At 51.8% G+C, this 17,512-nt stretch overlaps 1 protein-coding gene across 2 annotated transcripts in view; it reads left to right on the forward strand.

Annotated features, from left to right (window-relative positions):
- ENG (endoglin) overlaps nt 1-17,512 on the forward strand; it is a 56,461-nt gene that overhangs the window by 17,968 nt on the left and 20,981 nt on the right. The window contains exons 1-3 of one of the 2 annotated variants that reach the window (XM_039506445.1): nt 5,831-5,887; nt 11,956-12,093; nt 17,071-17,227. In XM_039506445.1, the coding sequence (XP_039362379.1) occupies nt 5,855-5,887; nt 11,956-12,093; nt 17,071-17,227 (328 nt within the window). In that variant the 5' untranslated portion in view covers nt 5,831-5,854. Of the gene's footprint in view, nt 1-5,830; nt 5,888-11,955; nt 12,094-17,070; nt 17,228-17,512 lie in introns of those variants that run through there. The other variant, XM_039506444.1, reaches the window with a different exon arrangement.

Genomic DNA, 17,512 nt, shown 5'->3' on the forward strand with positions numbered 1-17,512 from the left:
AGGGAGGGCATTGCCCCCCCCCCAAACTGCAAGCCTCAGGCAAAGTGCAATATAAGGAGTTCTGCAGAGGAGACAGGAGACCCGCTGCTGCTTGCGCCCCTGAAGCAGGGAGTCCGAATTTTGTTTATAAACAGTAATTAACAGGTGATTAAGGCAAGAAAGAGCTGTTAGGCTGTTTCCAAAAGTTAACTGATCTGTTCCAAGCCTGGTGAACATGTCAAGTATCAGGAGTTAGCCCTGCTAGTCTGTATCCACAAAAACAACGAGGAGTCCAGTGGCACCTTAAAGATTAAACAGATTTATTTGGGCATAAGCTTTCGTGGGTAAAAAACCCACTTCTTCAGATGCACGGAGAAGAAGTGAGTTGTTTTACCCATGAAATCTTATGCCCAAATAAATCTGTTAGTCTCTAAGATGCCACCGGACTCCTTGTTGTTTTAATAATAGAATTGTAATTGTAAATTTTTCCTCAATTGTTGTATTCAAGAGATGGTAACAAAAGTCCGTATGAGCAAAAAGAACGAGGAGTCCTTGTGGCGCCTTAGAGACTAACAAATTTATTTGGGCATAAGCTTTCGTGGGCTAAAACCCACTTCATCGGATGCATGCAGTGGAGAATACAGTAGGAAGATATATATACACAGAGAACATGAAAAAAATGGGTGTTGCCATACTAACTATAAAGAGACTAATTAATTAAGTTGGGCTATTATCAGCAGGAGAAAAAAAACTTTTGTAGTGATAATCAGGATGGCCCATTTCAAACAGTTAACAAGAAGGTGTGAGTAACAGTAGGGGGGAAATTAGCATGGGGAAATAGTTCTTTACTTTGTGTAAAGCCCATGAAAGCTTATGCCCAAATCAATGTGTTAGTCTCTAAGGTGCCACAAGGACTCCTGTTCTTTTTCCTTTGAGATGGTAACTGATTTTTTAAACAAGGGAAATGCAGTAGATCTAATCTACCTGGATGTCCGTAAGGCATTTGATACAGTCCCACATGAGAAATTATTAGCTAAATTGGAGCAGACGGGGATTAATATGAGAACTGAAAGATGGATGAGGAACTGGACAACGAGTCATACTGAAAGGTGAACTGTCAGGCTGGAGGGAGGTTACTAGTGGAGTTTCTCAGGGATCAGTCTTGGGCCCAACCTTGTTTAACATTTTTATTACTGACTTTGGCACAAAAAGTGGGAGTGTGCTAATCAAATTTTCAGATGACACAAAGCTGGGAGGTCTTGCCAATACCGAGGAGGACTGGAATGCCATACGAGAGCTGGATGACCTTGTAAACTGGAGTACTAGAAATGGGATAATATTTAATAGTGCAAAGTGCGAGGTCATGCATTTAGAGACTAACAACAAGAATTTTTGCTGTGAGCTAGGGACTTACCAGTTGGAAGTGACCGTGGACGAGAAAGAGCTGGTGTATTGGTTGATCGCAGGATGACTATGAACCGTCAATGTGATAAGTCTGTGAAAAACATCAGGAGATTTCAGTTGCCTAGGGAGGCCCTCGAATCATGGTTAAAGTTGCTCACCCCCCAAATCTGAAATAGTGCCCCTATGCAGGCACAGAATCCCCCCCACCCTCCACCCCCGCATGCAGCCCCGTTGGCCTGACTGGAGCCGCCCCCACAAGCTGCTCCACCACCACCAAATATAGACTGGTTAACTGGTCAAACTATGCCTACATCAGGGGCCAGCAACCTTTCAGAAGTGGTGTGCCGAGTCTTCATTTATTCACTCTCATTTAAGGTTTCGCATGCTGGTAAAACATTTTTAGACGGTCTCTTTCTATAAGTCTATAATATATAACTAAACTAGTGTTGTATGTAAAGTAAATAAGGTTTTTAAAATGTTTAAGGAGCTTCATTTAAAATTAGATTAAAATGCAGAGCCCCCCCAGACTGGTGGCCAGGACCCGGGCAGTGGGACTGCCACTGAAAATCAGCTCGCGTGCCGCCTTCGGCATGTGTGCCATAGGTTGCCTACCCCTGGCCTATGTTAACGGCCCCTGGACCTGGGGAAAATCTGCCCCAGCACAAAGGTCTGGTATGGCTGTTTGGGAAAGGATCCTTTATGTATAGTGACCAGTAGGCTGGGAAGTCATTCTCTGTGCAACCGGGCTGGCTTGGTTCCCTGCTAGGTAGGGGGAGCAGAACTCAGAATGACTGGTGCGGGGTGGGGATGTAAATATCGTTTTAAAAGTTAACTGTTTAAACAAAATAATCAGTTAACCGATTAACGGGAGAGGAGCTGGGGCTGCTCTGGCCGTCTGGTGCGGCTGGGGCTGGGGCAGATCTGGCCGATGTGGCTGGGGCCGATCCAGCTGGCACGAACGGGGCTGGGGCCACGCTGGCCAGCATGGCTAAGGCTGCTCTGGCTGGCCGGTGCCAGCCGGAAGGGGGCTGCCGAGGTCGGTGGGCTCTGACCCTGTGTGTCTACGTGCGCCAGTGGGTAATACTGGGTTAGTAACAGTGGTTAGCCCCCGCCAGAGGTCTAGGTTGGCCTGTGATTCTATCCCTCTAAGCAGTCTGGCACACTGGGTTTTTCTGCAGTTCAGATGGGCCCCCCCCGGCCAGGCCTTTGTAACTTGTTTGACTGAGCCGCTGTCCTCCTGGCTCTCTGTGCGGGGGGATCTCTTGGAGTGCCTTGCTGTGCACGGTGCTCATGCTGCTTTGTGTGCACGTCCCCGGCGTGCTCCCGCTGCTGATGCCTGCACTGATACAAACGCAGTGCAGAGGGCTGATTCTTAGGTGTCGCCGTGAAAACACGCTTGCGATGGCAGAAAGCTGTGGTGCGGACACAGTCTGCGCTTGTAACCAGCTCAGGCAACTGTGTCTCTAAAAGGTCACTGGACAGGGCTTAAAGCATCTTGCGCTGGTTGCAGGCAAGGACAGGTTACCAGGCTGGACGGCTCCTCCTGTGTCCTTATGTAAAACCAGAGCTCTGTTAAAAGTCATTCACCAAAATCAGTCAAATCTAATAAACCGGGATCAACACCCCTTGTCTGCAGGTGAATTTGGTGTTGATGAAAGGTGGCAGAGGGACAGTCCTGATAGCTGAAGTTCTGTATTTATCCTGCTAACTGGTTCAGCAGCAGCGTTGCAAGCTGCTCTGCTAATATGTCTCAGCCCTCAGCTGGCAGGGCACCCTCTAGGAGCAAAAGGGAGTTCATGTCCCAGGCTGTCCTTGTCGTCTCTGCTGGGACAGCCAGCTAGAGGCGACCAACTGGTGCAAATTCTGATAGTGGTTTTGAGTCTGAAATGCTGAGCGTGTATCACTCCATAACTGCAAATCCACGGGTATGTTCCCACTGATCTTGTCCTCTGTTTTTGTAGTGTATGCAGGCAACTGACGTGAAATTCACAAGCACGTCAAAGGGCATGAATCTTGTGAATTTCACTTTACTTCCAGCACAGGAGCACAGAGCAAAGTATACAGCAGTGAGAAAAGGAGAGGGAAGTGTTGTGTATGTGAGCTCTGGACGCACTTACGTGCATGGCTGTAATAGAAAACACAACAGATCTGGACATATTTTAGATTGTCAACCTTGACTGTTTCCCTGTAAATGATGGAAGAGAGAATCAATGGGTGTTGAGGTTTCATTTGGACTCTAGAACTTTTTTTAATTGTTCTGAGTTTCCACTAAATTGTTCTGAATGTCTTGAAGTATTTCTCCCATTTAATTGAAGCCACTGTTTTTTTTTTCCAAGGGGGATTTAATTTTTGAAAAGATGATTTTCTAGCTACCTGGAGGCCTGGGCTACATAAACTATAAACATTCTTGTCTGAAATTAATTCCTGCTCTGGACTTTCAAGGGAACAACATTTACAAAACAAACAACACGCAGCAGCTCTGATTCTGAGTTTTGGCAAAACCAAATGGAACTAGAATCATTCTGTTCTAAATTTAGAAATCATGGTCCTCAATTTTCAAAAGTGCTTTGTCATTTTGGATGATTCCGCTTTTGGGTCCCCAATTCAAGACACCTTCAAGGGGGCTAATTTTCAGAAGTGCTGAGCCCAGGCCCTCTGAAAATCAGGTCCCTGGAAGATTTTGTTAGTTGAGTATTTAAAGCACAAGTCACATTTGAAAATTTAGGCCCATGATTTTTTGAGTGAGTTCTATATATGACACAACATATATTTCCCATCCTTGCTTTAAATCCACTAATAAAAGCCAGCAATTTCAAATGTGGCATCCTAAATTTAGCGAGCTAAATCTAGTAAGTGGCCTCTTTCCAGTGCTATTTAGAACTGATTTAAAAATGTTATTAAAGTGAATGTTTGAAATGAAATATACACAGGTTGAGAGGGAAGGTACTGTACATCTGAAGTCAGGCTTGGGTTATGGGGGCTTACAGATATCGTTTGCAAGGATGAAAAGATACATACATATCACATAACCGGCATAGACCCAGATTGGGGTGCAAGGGTTTTTAAAGTGTCAGTGGATAAGTGGGCTCGGGTACGCCACTACAGCTACTGAAGTCCAAGGAGATACACTGGGGGTAAAACCAGTGAGAGAGAGAGGGGTGCTGGGCCCTGAGTACTCTGCAGAATATTCAGTGCCTGATGATAAAAGATAACTCTTCCTGTGAGCGCTAAATCATAATATTTGTTGCTCATCTTCAGCCGTTTCACTACTGTGGTTCTGGGGTTGTGTGTGTATCGCGTCCATGCAATAAGGCGCTTTGATTGGATATTACTAAGTGAAATGGCAGTTGTTGATCCTACAATATTGGGAGGATTTTATAGCAAGTCACTATCATGCTGTGGAAGCCTAGTTTTTACTGATGCCAGTAATGTTCCCCAAGAGAGACTGGAGTATAAGGAGCATAGTGCCAATGAGAGAAAGAGAAATGGATCTGTGTGAAACATTTGAATTTTGGCTTAAAATTTCCCACTGCACTGCAGTGCTTTCACCCAAGCTGCTCTCCGTGATCATGTCCATGTGAGTCAGACTGTAAGCTCCCTGAGACAAGAACCTTGTCTTTTTAGATGCTTGCAAAGTACAGCCCCTCACTTGCTCCAGCCATTGGACAATGCTCCCTCGCTCACAGAGAGCAGCTGTAACTTTTTTCACTATAGACCATTTGTGAGGAGACCACCCTTTTCCAAAGCTAGGGTGACAGGATGACAGGCTGTCAGTTCATGCTCTACTGGCTATTCATGACAAAACGGATATTTCTGCCTGTGTGGGGTATTTTTTAAGCATGTGGCACACTGACAATACGTGTTTCATCTTCCCCCTAGCTGATCCTCAGTGGCTATCTGCCTGCTACTTCCCCCAGCCAACGGAATCAGTCCATTAGCTCAAGTGATATCTGTTTGTGCTTTGGAGCAGGAGGTCCCTAGAATCAATCCAGCCACAGGGTCATTTCAAATGAACATTTAGATTTGATAGAAAACTGCAAACTCTGTGGAATCAGCCTTCGTAATTTCCCCACTGGCTCTGCTGATGATTACCTAGTTCTGCTTTTTCGGGGGGAGGCTGGAAGGGACAGTCTGTTGTTTGTACGAAATGAAAGAGTTTCCAGAATTGTGGTGATAGTGAAATCTCCCAGGATCTATAGGACAAGATCCCTGAATGTTTAAAAGATATTTGGAGTTGCCATAAGCAACTTCGCCTTTCAGATCCTTCCTTCATACAACTGTTCTAATCTGTACTTATACAGCACCTAGCGCAGTGGGGTCCTGGGCCATGACTCGGACTGCTCGGCGCTACAGCAATACAAATAATAAACAGTAACAATAACAACGGAGCTGCTGTCTCCGCATTCCGACAGAGCCTGAACATTCCAAAGTGCAGCGTGCAGAGAACAAAAAGCATCCCAGCTTAACAGCTATGTGCAACCAAATGCAAAGTGCCAACGGAAGGGTAGGGCGCAAGACTTTTCTGTTTCCTCTTTAACTCTGTGTCCAAGGACTGGGTGTGATATTTACAGTCTTTATTGTGTCCAGCCAGAGGAAGGCTGCTGGGCTTCTCTCTGCTTTCGAAAGGTCGCATCACCCATTTGTGAATGCTGAGCCAGATCCTCTGCTCAAGGCAATGGAGCCATGTTAATCAACACCAGCTGAGGATCTGGCCACTGATTTCAGTTGTTATTTTGCGGTGCAGAGGCCGTTTGGGCTTTGGGCACTGAGGAGAATCAAACAGTGCAGTGGGGAAGCTGGTGTGAACATAATGTGCCAGCCAAGGTGGTTGTATTTTTATGTCATTCTTCACCTGTGGGCAGCCTATAGTGAAACAATTCGCTGAGCAGCCCTTCGGGCCTGTCCCCCCTAGTAGAGAAAAGACTGAACCCAGCTGTACTGAATCTATAGGGAATTCTGTATGGAGGCTCTGTCACATTCTGGGGTGCAGTCCAGCCCAGTGAGGGGTTGTCTCATCGCCTGCCCTGTAACCTTGGGTGCCTCACAAGGCTTTGCTGTTGTAGCTCCCAACTCGGGCGGCTCACAGCCAGCGTCCCAGCTTGCAGGTCACACCCTGAAGTGTCTGTGTGCCAGACAGGACTGGTTCAGCTCTCTGACCCCAGCAGCCAGTCTGCAGCCCCTCAGCCACCCTCTGGCTTCCCCCAGCCTTGGTTACTACTTGCGGGGTGACCCCAACATACTCCCAGTCCCGGATTTTCCCCAAAACATCTGTTCTGCAATGTCCAGCCCTCTCCTGGGCAGTTCAGAGAGATGTTATGGTTGCTGCCCCTTTAAGGAGTCAAGATTCAAGTTGCTTTCACTGGAGTTATCGGATAGTTCAGTTTAAACACAGCACTGGATGGGTTTAGATTAAAAATAAAACATGGTTATTTAAAAAAGACTATAGGATTTTAAGTGCATTCAAGTATAAGAGATAAAATTAGAGACGGTTACCAGCAAAAACACACCTAAAAGTCTAAAACTGAATCAAGCAAGTTTTGGTTCCAGACTTTGTTCAAGATGGCCGTTCTCACACCAGGCTTTCAGCAACCTGGTGACTGACCCTATCCACAGTCAGGATCTCTCTCCAAGGCCCAAAGGTGCTGGTACCTTTGTCTTCTTGGGTGAAAGAGAGAAGTCGAGGTTCTCTGCCCCTTTCTTGGGTAGCCCAGTGAATCTTTGCAATGGATTCCTCTGAAGGTGACCCCTCCAAGGAAAGTTTATCACGCAGTGAGGAAGGCAACATAGGGTCTGGCGGAGAAGGAGGCTCCATCCTCTTTTTTCCCCCACTTGTGTTTGCTGAAATAGAAATTATTCTGGTTCCTACCCTCTCCTCCCCCTGCTGAATTGAGGACCGTGTTTGCTATTTATATGTAACGTGAGATAAACGCACATTTCTTTGTTTAGGATAGACCAGCGTAACAACTGTTGCCTCGGCAGGGCTGTCTGGCTCTGAACATGTGCTTATAACAGGGGAATTCAGAACTGTACATATAATGGTGCTATATACATTTCACCAGGATATTGTTGACCAGCAACGTATTCGTTTTTAGATGATACCTCACGAGGCATATTTTGTACAAAGATTGTTACACTAGTGTGTAAGGTGTGAATACAGTGATGCTTTCGGTCACAGGCTCCTGGACGCAGGCAGCCCCTGTGGTTCACCTGGATCCTGTGACCTTAGGTTTATGTGTCCCGAATTAGTCATTTAACAGTCAGGACTAAAACCAAACTGAATTATTAAGTTTTGAGCCTCTAGGGCTGTCACAGATCATTTAATTTTGTGGCGGACTGTGAATAACACGAGTGATAGAATTTTAAAAGTTATTTAATATCAAATAGCTATTTAACAATCAGGCCTGGCACCATAACCATACACTGCACTGACACTCACACGCTAAGAGGCAAGCCGCATTTAGTGGTGAGCAGTCCCTAAATGAGGAGACTGGGTATAATCATTTCTCTAACAGTACCGTGATGGTGGATGGATGTGCCTAAGCTAAAATTAGCCTGTTACCCTTTGTATAATCAGTTATAACAACACCCCATCATTAATTAACATAAAATCGCCCTTTTACCTTGTCTGTAGTTCCACTACCATAATTAAATATTTTCTCCTTCCTTATTGGCTATTTAACATTAAGCAGCATTTGAATTGACAGCTGTGTAAATGCCATACCCATAAACGTCAGTATAGAGAACAGTGCCCAAAACATTAACATTGTATTTGAAACACTTGTAAAAACCAGTGAGGACCCAAACAACACGACCTGGGTTATGCCCGAATTTATCTGTGACTTGCCTCGGGATTGTCTCACTTGGCTACTCAGGCCTCGCTTGGCTATTGTCATGTCTAGTCTTAGGAAACAGATTTTGGGGCCTACGTACATTTTCAACACATTTTTATATACACGTAAGCAAGCGTCAGCTCTACAGGCTAAGATCCCAAATGATCACACGCAGCCTGGGCTGCCTAATGTCACCATTCAGGGTGTCTTTAAGCCCTGGCTTTAGGATGACCAGACAGCAAGTGTGCAAAATCAGGACGGGGGGTGGGGGATAATAGGAGCCTATATAAGAAAAAGTCCCAAATATCGGGACTGTCCCTATAAAATCAGGACATCTGGTCACCCTATCTGGCTTCAGCAGTGCAGTCATGAAAGCAATCACTGACTGCACTTCAGACTCCAGATTAGGTCCTCAAATCATTTAAATCAGGGTAGCTTAATCTTCAATAGAGTGATGCTGATTTATACTAGCTGAGACACTGACCCTCTTAGCCTGTGTGTAGGTAACACAACTCTTGCTGGCCTGTGTGAGTGATGCATTGTAGGGGGATCTCCAGGGGCCAGGCAGTACAGCAGTGTCATGTGGTATCTGCATTGATCACTGGGATGGTGCTTTGGGTCACAGGGATTCAAGTCTGATGGACTCATAGACTTTAAGGCCAGACAGGACCATCGTGATCATCTAGGCAGATCTCCTGCACGTTGCAGGCCACAGAACCTCACCCACCCATGAAATGTTTCCCTTCTTGCCAAGCCGCTAAGCTGCCTTCTAGGCTATCTAAGGATCTGTCTCAGGGATTCATCTGGCCCCAGCACTGCACTGTCTGAGCATCTCGCCGGCTTCGATGTATTTATCCTCCCAACCCCGTGGGAGGCAGGGCTGGGTTGCAGTCGGGGAATGGAGGCACAGGCTAAGTGACTTGCCAAGCAGGGATTTGAAGCCCTTCTCCCAAGTCTCAGGCTAGCGCGTAACCACTGGACCCTCCTTCTAGTCCAAGAGAGGGGCCTGAACCAACAGCTGGCCCGTGTGCTGCCCCAAGGGAAGTAGTTTGACTCTGGAGCCACACTGGGCTCCTCCCCACAGGAGATGCCGTGAATCAGGGACAGCGACAGCTGGGCCTCAAGCCCTGTGTTTGGGTGGTCGCAGCCAGTGTCTGCTCTCTCCGCTTGGAGGATCCAGCCCAGCTTCCATCGCCTGGCTGTGAAGGCAGGGACGGCGGTGGGGGGGAGGGGGAGGAGATGGCGGGAGACCTGGTTGTGGGGCAGTGTGTTGTATCATGTAAATAAATAGCATGGACTTGCCCCCTCCTCCCCCCCCCCACTGTTTATGTAAAGAGGAGATGGGGGGAGCCAGCCATTGATATCACAACCATGGCATTCAAGGGAGCTGGCACCAAGCCCCGCCTGAGAGGAGGGGGCCGAGGGAGAGAGGCTAGGCTCCACGTATAGAAGAATTACTGGAAGCCGGTTTCTATAAGCAGATCCCAGTGAAAAAGGCAGCACTGGGGTAAAATAAAACCTCCCGCCACTCTGGAGGAGAGAAACAATGGCCCCTGGAAAAAAACAGGTGGTAAAAATAGAACCAAGGCCCTCCCCGTCACAGGGCCAAGGGGAACCGACCGGCTGGGGTCCCGTGGCCACCCACACAGTCATATTTACAGGACGCCTCGTGCCGTCGCATCGGGACTGGACTTGTAATAGGAGTAAGTTATTCTTACGAGGCTGGTGGTAGACTTTTTGGCAGTTAATTTCCAGTAGCTCCTGATAAGATCATCTGGGCGTGTGCATGTGCGGGAATAGAGTTGCCAACAATCCCATATTACAAGGGACGTCCCGTATTGAAATAGAAACTTGCCTGTCCCGTACTAAATCAGTGCAGGGCGCCTTGTATCCCGTCTTTCAACATATTACAAATAGTCTCATTATGCAAAGCCAGTTTGATTATTCACTTACTGTCCAGTGATACAGTGTTTGTAACATGAGCCAATGTAGTAATGCAGAACCAGTCGCATGATTTACTGAACCAATGTACCTAGAGCGCAGAGGTTCCCAAACTCTGGGGCACGGCCCCCTGAGGGGGCCACAGTAAAGTTATCGGGGGGGACACGAAGACCTGATGGGGCCACACTGAAAGGCTGGAATTAGTAGGGGGCTGGATTGCAGGTGGCGGGGGTGGGGGAAGGGCTGCAGTCTGCTCTGCTCCATTTCTACTGGCTGTGGGTCTTGGCAAGCTGCTGGGGTGGCTCTTGGTTGGGCAAAGTGTGGACCTCCCTGGGACTGGTTGAGACAAACTTGGGACCCCCAGCCAAGCCGGTGGAAGGGCTCTCCTGGCTGCAGTGCACCAGGCTGGACGTAGGGGGAGCTGAGGCAACGGCACAGCAGTGGGAGGGCGTTTGTGGAGAGAGTTAGGGGGTGATGGATAGGGGGTTTCCAGTTAAATTGCAGGGAGGGGCTGCACACAACCCATGAGACTCCCCGGCAGGCTCCTGTTTTCAGCCGGCACGGAGCAGCTTCTGTGCCGCACCGCATGGCTGTAACCACCACGCCAGCCTGGGCAGGGCCTGGGCCAGGGGAGCCCCCGCGGCGGCAGGTGCAGCCGCATTGTCTGAGCTCGCACAGGATGCACCAGCCAGGGTGGGGTGGTAGTTTCCCCGGGCCGCTGCGCATCTGTGTGCTGTTGACAACAACCAGCGCGTCCGCTGAAACTAACCCAAACCATCGGGGAGGCACATTCCAGCCCCCGCCTCCCGGAGGAGCAGCGAGGTGACCTTGCTCTCGTGGCTCACCAGTCAAACTCACGCTTCCCCCCTGGCACCAGACACGGACTTGACTCCTGGCCCCTGGGACTTGAGAAGCTGGGGCCTGAGCTTCCCTGTGCTGACCCTAAATCAAGTAGGCTCTCATCCCCCCAGGACCCCTTTGCTCCAATCCCTGGCCGCCTCTCAGCCACCTTCTAGCTGTGGTGGCCCAAAGAGAGAGGCCGTGGGGTTTGTGTGGGTCTTTCCACCTCGGTCCTGTTCTTAACCAGCCATGCTGGGGTTGGGTCATCTCCTCAGTTGCTTCTGACATGAACGGGAGCTCCAAGTCCTGACGGGGTTCTCCTGACACTAATACTCGAAGGAGATTGGGCTCTTCGCACAGCAGGGTGGCTGGAGAGTGTGGGGGCATTGCATGTAACAGTGTGTCTGCTCTGGGGGGGTGAGGGGGAAGGAGGGCGGGTATAGACCAGGTGTGATTGTCCTCACCAGTCCTCAGCAGGATCCAGTTCAAGATAGAACATAGAGGCATAGGGACTGGGTCATACACGCATCAGCTGAGCATAGTCAGGGTCTCCTTCCCTCCCCCATTGACCCCAGAGGACGGAGCTGGTCCCTTCCCTCCCTGTCCATGTAGCAGAGTCTCCCTGCCTGGGTCCAGGGGCAGTTGGCGTGAGGTGCCCAACCCACAGGCAGAATGGTACCAAGCGAGTCGCTCGCTCTCATGGAGACTTTCGATTTGTTTCTTGCTGTGTTTGGCTTTAGTTTAATCTGCAGCACAAGCAGCCTAGGCTGAAAAGCCCTTGGCCACCCTGTGTGGCTGGCCCATGTTCTCACAGAGTCTTGGCCCATGAAATGCGGATGTGAGGTTTCCTCCTCACCCCCTACCATCAAGTCAGGCTCAGCCTGCCATCTCTGCACCTCACTGCGGAGGGGGCACTGTCCCAAGTAAGCACGAGTGACATTATCCCCATTATCTCCTGCAGATGTGGCCGTTCCAGCTGAATGTGTCCTCAGCGGGGAGGACCACCCCACCTGAGCGAAAGGTGCTGTTTGTGATCATCTGTGACAAGTACTGTATGGTGACGGTTCATTCGGCAGATCCTCACCTGACCTTTGTCTCGGTGAGTATTGTTCCCTGGAAAGAGCGGAACTCCTAAACATACGTGATTGTCACAAGGAACACAGACGTGTCCCGGCTCCCGTTGGCTTGTTCAGAACTTTCTCAAACCAGTTCCTTTGGGGAAAATGTTCTCCAGCTCAGTCTTGCCGCACGGTGAGTTTTTTGAGACTGTCTGACTAAAATCGGATCCAGCCATTGCTGGCTGAGCCACACATGGAACATCTGAGCAGAATATCAGAGGATGGAACCATCATGGCTTCTGCACTCAGCTCGTGAGGGCCAGTCAGACTGAGTTCTGACTTTCCCCACAAAAAACACATCAGGCTCTGGGTTCCGAGTGCGCCTGGAGAATTTCACTCACCAAGAATTTGCTTGAGCAGCTGGAACTCCACCTCATACTAGCAAACGGGACAGCCTTGGGGTACCACTGGGTGGGAGCCCCCTTCTTAGGTCTTGTCCCCGGTCAGAAGGGAGCCGGCGGAAGTGCAGATCATGGTGGAGGAGGCGGAGCCCCTCACATCTCTAAGGTCCGGCCCTCTGTGATTAAAGAGCAGCATTGTCCACCTTCATCATTGTTTTCAGTTATCACTGCAGCGCCTCGAGGCCCCAGCTGAGCTCAGGGCCCCATTGTGCTAGGCACTGTACGTAGGCTGAGTGACACTCCTTGCCCTGAAGAGCTGGCAGTCTGAATATAGAAGGTGAGAGGGGAAGTGACTTGCCCAAGGTTACCCAGCAGCTCAGTGTCAGAGCTGGGAATAAGACTCAGGTCTCCTTATTCCCAGTTCAGTGTCCTACACCCTAGAATATGCTGCCTCTCCAGTCCTCCTTGGCTGAAAGGATGGCAGCCACAATACAGGGCCTCCAGGGACAGGGATGTAAATCTATGAAAAATGGGGACCCCGTGGGCTCCCTACAGGGGTGAGAAGGTTGCCCCACTCAAGAAGAGAAGCAGACCTGACTGTCACCTATTCAGCGAGCCAGGTGAAGGACAGTGCATTCAAAGCGAGAAAGATCCAACCTTCTTCTCCTTCATGTTCTGACTAGAGGCAGGTTGGAGGGGAGACAATCATTAGGTACGGTGCTGATTTCCTCCACCCCACGTGAGAGCTGGGGAAATGTATATCTGGGGTTTTGGCGCCGGCCCGTCCCCAGAGTGGCCACATCTTCTGCCCTGCCACCTGCTCGCCTCTCTTCTAATGACACTCTGCCTTCTCGGGCACCTGGTGGCATTAACATGCTTTACGAACATGCATGAATAAAGGGGCACATGGCCACTGGGAGGCAGGGCAGGATTAGCAGGCCCCCATTTTACATGTAGGGAAGCTGTGGCACAGAGCTGTTCCGTGATCCTTGGGCATGTCCATGGCAGAGGCAGGAGTAGAAGTGGGGCTGGTTCTGCCAGCTGGCCAGGACATCAAAATCCTCAGGATCTGTTTGTGTGCATGACTGTGGCCAGGTAGGGACAGACATTTGGACAGGTGGCCCAGTGGTTAGAGGGTAGCCTGGGCCTCAGCAGACCTGACGTCAGGTCCCAACTCTGCCACTGACTTCCCCTGTGACCTTGGGCAAGTCACTTAGTTTCTCAATGCCTCAGTTCCCTATGTGTAAACTGGGGCGAATAGCCCTGGCCTGCTTCCTAGGGGTGCTGTGAGGCTAAACTAGAGATTGAGGCACTTGGGTAAAATGATGATGAAGGACATATAAGCACCATAGCTAGACAGAGCTGCTGATTGGACAATCTGAAGAGCCAGCTCTGAATAGAATCCAGGAGTTCTGGATCTACTCACTAGACCATACTACCACACTCCATGGTAACAGTCAATAGCATGAACGTTGTCACTAACACGTGCTGGTGCCTTGACTTCCTAACCCCCCCCCCCCCCCCCGAAATATCTGGCTTTGCTTCCCTTGGGAATTTGGCAGGCTGCGCCGGTCCCTGACTAACTCCACACCAACTCCCCTTGCCCAGGGAGAGACGACAGCTGGGGCAATAAGGCCCTTATAGGAAGGGACATGTTATTAAAACAACACAGACGTGTGCCCTGGATAGGCGGGCGAGGAGGAGGGCGTGAAAGAAGGGGAGAAGGAAACGTCTCCGACTTGTCTCTGTCTCGGTCTCTCGTTCAGTCTTTCTGGCTCCTGTGTCCTGTTGTTTGCCTTTGTCTGTCTGGGTGTTTTCTTGTGAGACTGGGACGCAAACAGCTGGCGGCATCTGGAGAGAGCAGCTCAGCTCCTCTGGCTGGGCTGAGCAATGGGCCCCATGGAAGGGGGGAGTTCTTGGCCAGTTCGCTGCTGGCTGCTGCCCCAGCTGGAAGAAATCCTCCAAATTCCAAACCAAGCCCCCAGGACCCATTAGTATTGCTAACAAACAGCAGAGATGGCATGTGACCCCCCATCGGAAACATGTGCACTGCCTCCAAGTGACTGAGGGAACATCCCCAGCTGAGAAGCCAAGTCCTGCCCCCCTCGTGGGGGAGCCGGTGGGGCAGGGGCCAGGGACTGGAAGGAACGCAGAGCTAGGGCAGGAGGTGACGAACGGACTCGAGCAGGTCAGCGCTGGCAGTCAGGCAGCGGGGGCATGGGGGGTGCCGCGGGCAGGGAGGGGCGTGTCCAGGCTGTTAACCAGCTGTCACGACCCGGTTTGTACTTGGCACCAGAGGTGGCTTCACAATGCAGGGAGGATTTTATGGTTAATAAAGGCCCGATTTTTCCTCCTGTCCTGCAGAGGAGAGGATCTGAGCCCGATACACCCCACAGGGGAGGGAAAGAGGGGCCCCTGACCTCCATATTCCCACTGAGAGGGAGACCAACACCCCATGCACCCAGCAAGGGGGAAGGGGGGCCCCTGAGCCCCATACAGCCAGCTCCTGAGCCCTGTGCAGCCAGCGGCAGGCTTGGGCCCCCTTCCTCTAGGACTCAGCTCCATATGCCCAGCACCGCTTACTGGAAGCTGGTTTGCCGAGCCGGGTTTCGTCCCGCTGCAATGGTGATTTAAAGTGACGATACATGCTTAGCTTCCCCAGCCCGCAGTGCTTCCCAGTGCAGCACATGGCTCCCCGGCAGGACACAGGCTTCTGCACAGCCAAGGGGGACCCCTTGTGGAAATGTTGGCAATGCAGCATCGGCTCACGGGCCAGGAGGGCGCTCGCGGGAGCTCGTAGCAACAGCCCTGGCCTGGTGCTCGCGGCACAGGGCATGTGGATGCTTTGCTAAGGCTCCAATCATCTCCTGGTTTGTGGTTAGTGGGGCCGAGCTCCAGGTCAATGCAGCCCATGCCTCCCTGCTGCTCCCTGGGGGGGCTTCCCCGCGTCTCGCGCCGCGGGAAGCCCTGGCTGCCGGCCCCCCCCATCCAGCTGCGTTCATCCCCTTTCTGCGGCTGCCCTCCTGTTAGGGAGCCCCCTGCGGGGCCTTTGGGCCCCTGCCTCCTCCTGGGAGCCAGGCCAGCACAGCCACAGGGCGCCAGGCAGCTGCGCAGAAGCCGTGGGGTGTGTGGAACTTCAAAGGGCTGCGTGAGGAATTGCTGGGGATGAAGGGAACAGCTGGGTTCATCCTCCCGCCAGCCTAAACCAGAGCTTGGCCTGCTGCTTGGGAGGTCCCTGGCCCTCTGTCCTCCTGGGTCTCCCGGTGGGTGCATCCCGGGCTCTGTACCACGTCTCTTTGTCGTCCTCTGGCTGAGTCAGGAGATGTGCTGGCAACAGGTTAGCAAAGCCTGCGAAGAGCCGCCCTTGTGAGGGGTCCGTGTGCAGCGGAGAGGAGCAATGGGATGGGAGGCGCTAGCCAGCCCTTCTGGCCTGTGCTTCTGCATGGAGGGGCCAGCACTGCGCTCAGCCTCTGGGTGCAGGAGAGAGAACCTGACAGGGAGCCGGGGAGATCCTCTGGCTGCAAATGGTTTCAAAACCCCAGACACCTGCGGCAGGCTGGGCCACTCGCAGTCTGCCCCCCAGCTGGCCTGTATCCCCCTGTCTCCCGCAGTGCACCCCTCCCCCAGCTGGCCTGTAGCCCCCTGCCTCCCGCAGCGTGCCCGCTCCCTCGCTCAGGTCCCGCCCCCCCCCCGCCCGATTCCCGCTGCGGCTGGCCCCTCCCTGCGGCTCAGGCACTGTACGCGGCCCTGGCTGGCTTTCCCCTCTGGCCCTGGATCTGAGCGGAGGGCCAGTCTGAGCAGCGAGTGACGCACAGAACTTGAAAAAGCTCCTGTTTCCTCTGCCTGTTTGGAGGAAGGTCAGGGATGGGATTTGGCTCCAGTGAGCTTGGCTGGGGCTGGGAGCTTTGTTAGCAAACTACAGCTCCTTCCTATTTGTGTCTAATAATAACCCGGGCTGACAATGGCGGAGGCAGGGGCAGGGTGCAAAGAGCTATCAGATCGACCCTGGCACCACTCCTGCCAGCGGCCCCTCCACTGACCCCCCACGCGCTGCCCTGGGGGAAGTGACGGGCCAGCCCAGCTCTGGCTCCCGCTTCCTGGCCCCCTTCCCTGGCATGCGCTCACCCAGCAAAGGTGACCCAGGGGTTCAGACAGGCTGGCTGCCGGCTCCGCTGAATGTTCCTGGAAAATCCCAGCGCCATGCCAGGTGATTCAGCCTTCCTGTGGGGCTGCCAGAACCCAAGCGCAGCCAGGCTGCCTCTGTGGTACCCGCTGGGACTGGGTGTCTGAGGAGAAACCCCCTCGCAGGGCTCTAATCATCCCCGGGAGCGCTGGGCCGAGCCGGCCGGGCAGCCAGGGCAGGGCCTTGCCTACATGTGTGCCGCCATTTGCCAACGCAGCCAGGGACGTTGTGGGGTCTCGGGGTCTGGTTGCTTGGTCACCCTTGGGCCTGAGTTCCAAAGAGCAGCACGTTTCCTGGTCCCCTGGACCCAATGGGGCGTTTGGCGCTAGCCTGATATTTGGTGGGATGTGGGGCTCTGGTGGTGTCCCAGCAGGGAGCCCAGTCACCAGACAGAGCGGTCGTGTCCATTCTATTGCTGGCTTGGTTTTTTTCAGAATAACCAGGTCTACGCAGTCACGGACAGCGTGGTCTCCACCTTTGAGCAGATCAGTGGTGAGCAGCTTGTACAATGGATGAAAGACCACTATGATAACATCACTTCCTTCACCGAGCTGGAAAATCCCCACCACATCCACTTCCGAGTGGGCGAAGGTGGGTCCTGGAAGGGCTCGGGGTTGGGAGCTGGCATCCACAGTGCGGTGATGGGCTCTCACCCCTTGAAGGCTCCCCCGTACCCATCTGTCGCGCTGGTTCACACGATCAAAGCAGGGGGCGTGTTTCAGGGCAGCACACGGCTCCCTGCCTCCTTGGCGGGCCGTCGCTGGGGAGTTAGGCTGTTAAAAGAAATGAGCCGTTTTTACCGTGAAAAGCCACGTTTCTCGACTCAGGCTTCGACTTTCATTGAAGGCTTAATAAGGACATGGCAGGTTTGTTTTT

This window comes from Mauremys reevesii, linkage group 19 (genome assembly GCF_016161935.1).
Source record: "Mauremys reevesii isolate NIE-2019 linkage group 19, ASM1616193v1, whole genome shotgun sequence".
NCBI classification, from domain to species: domain Eukaryota; kingdom Metazoa; phylum Chordata; order Testudines; family Geoemydidae; genus Mauremys; species Mauremys reevesii.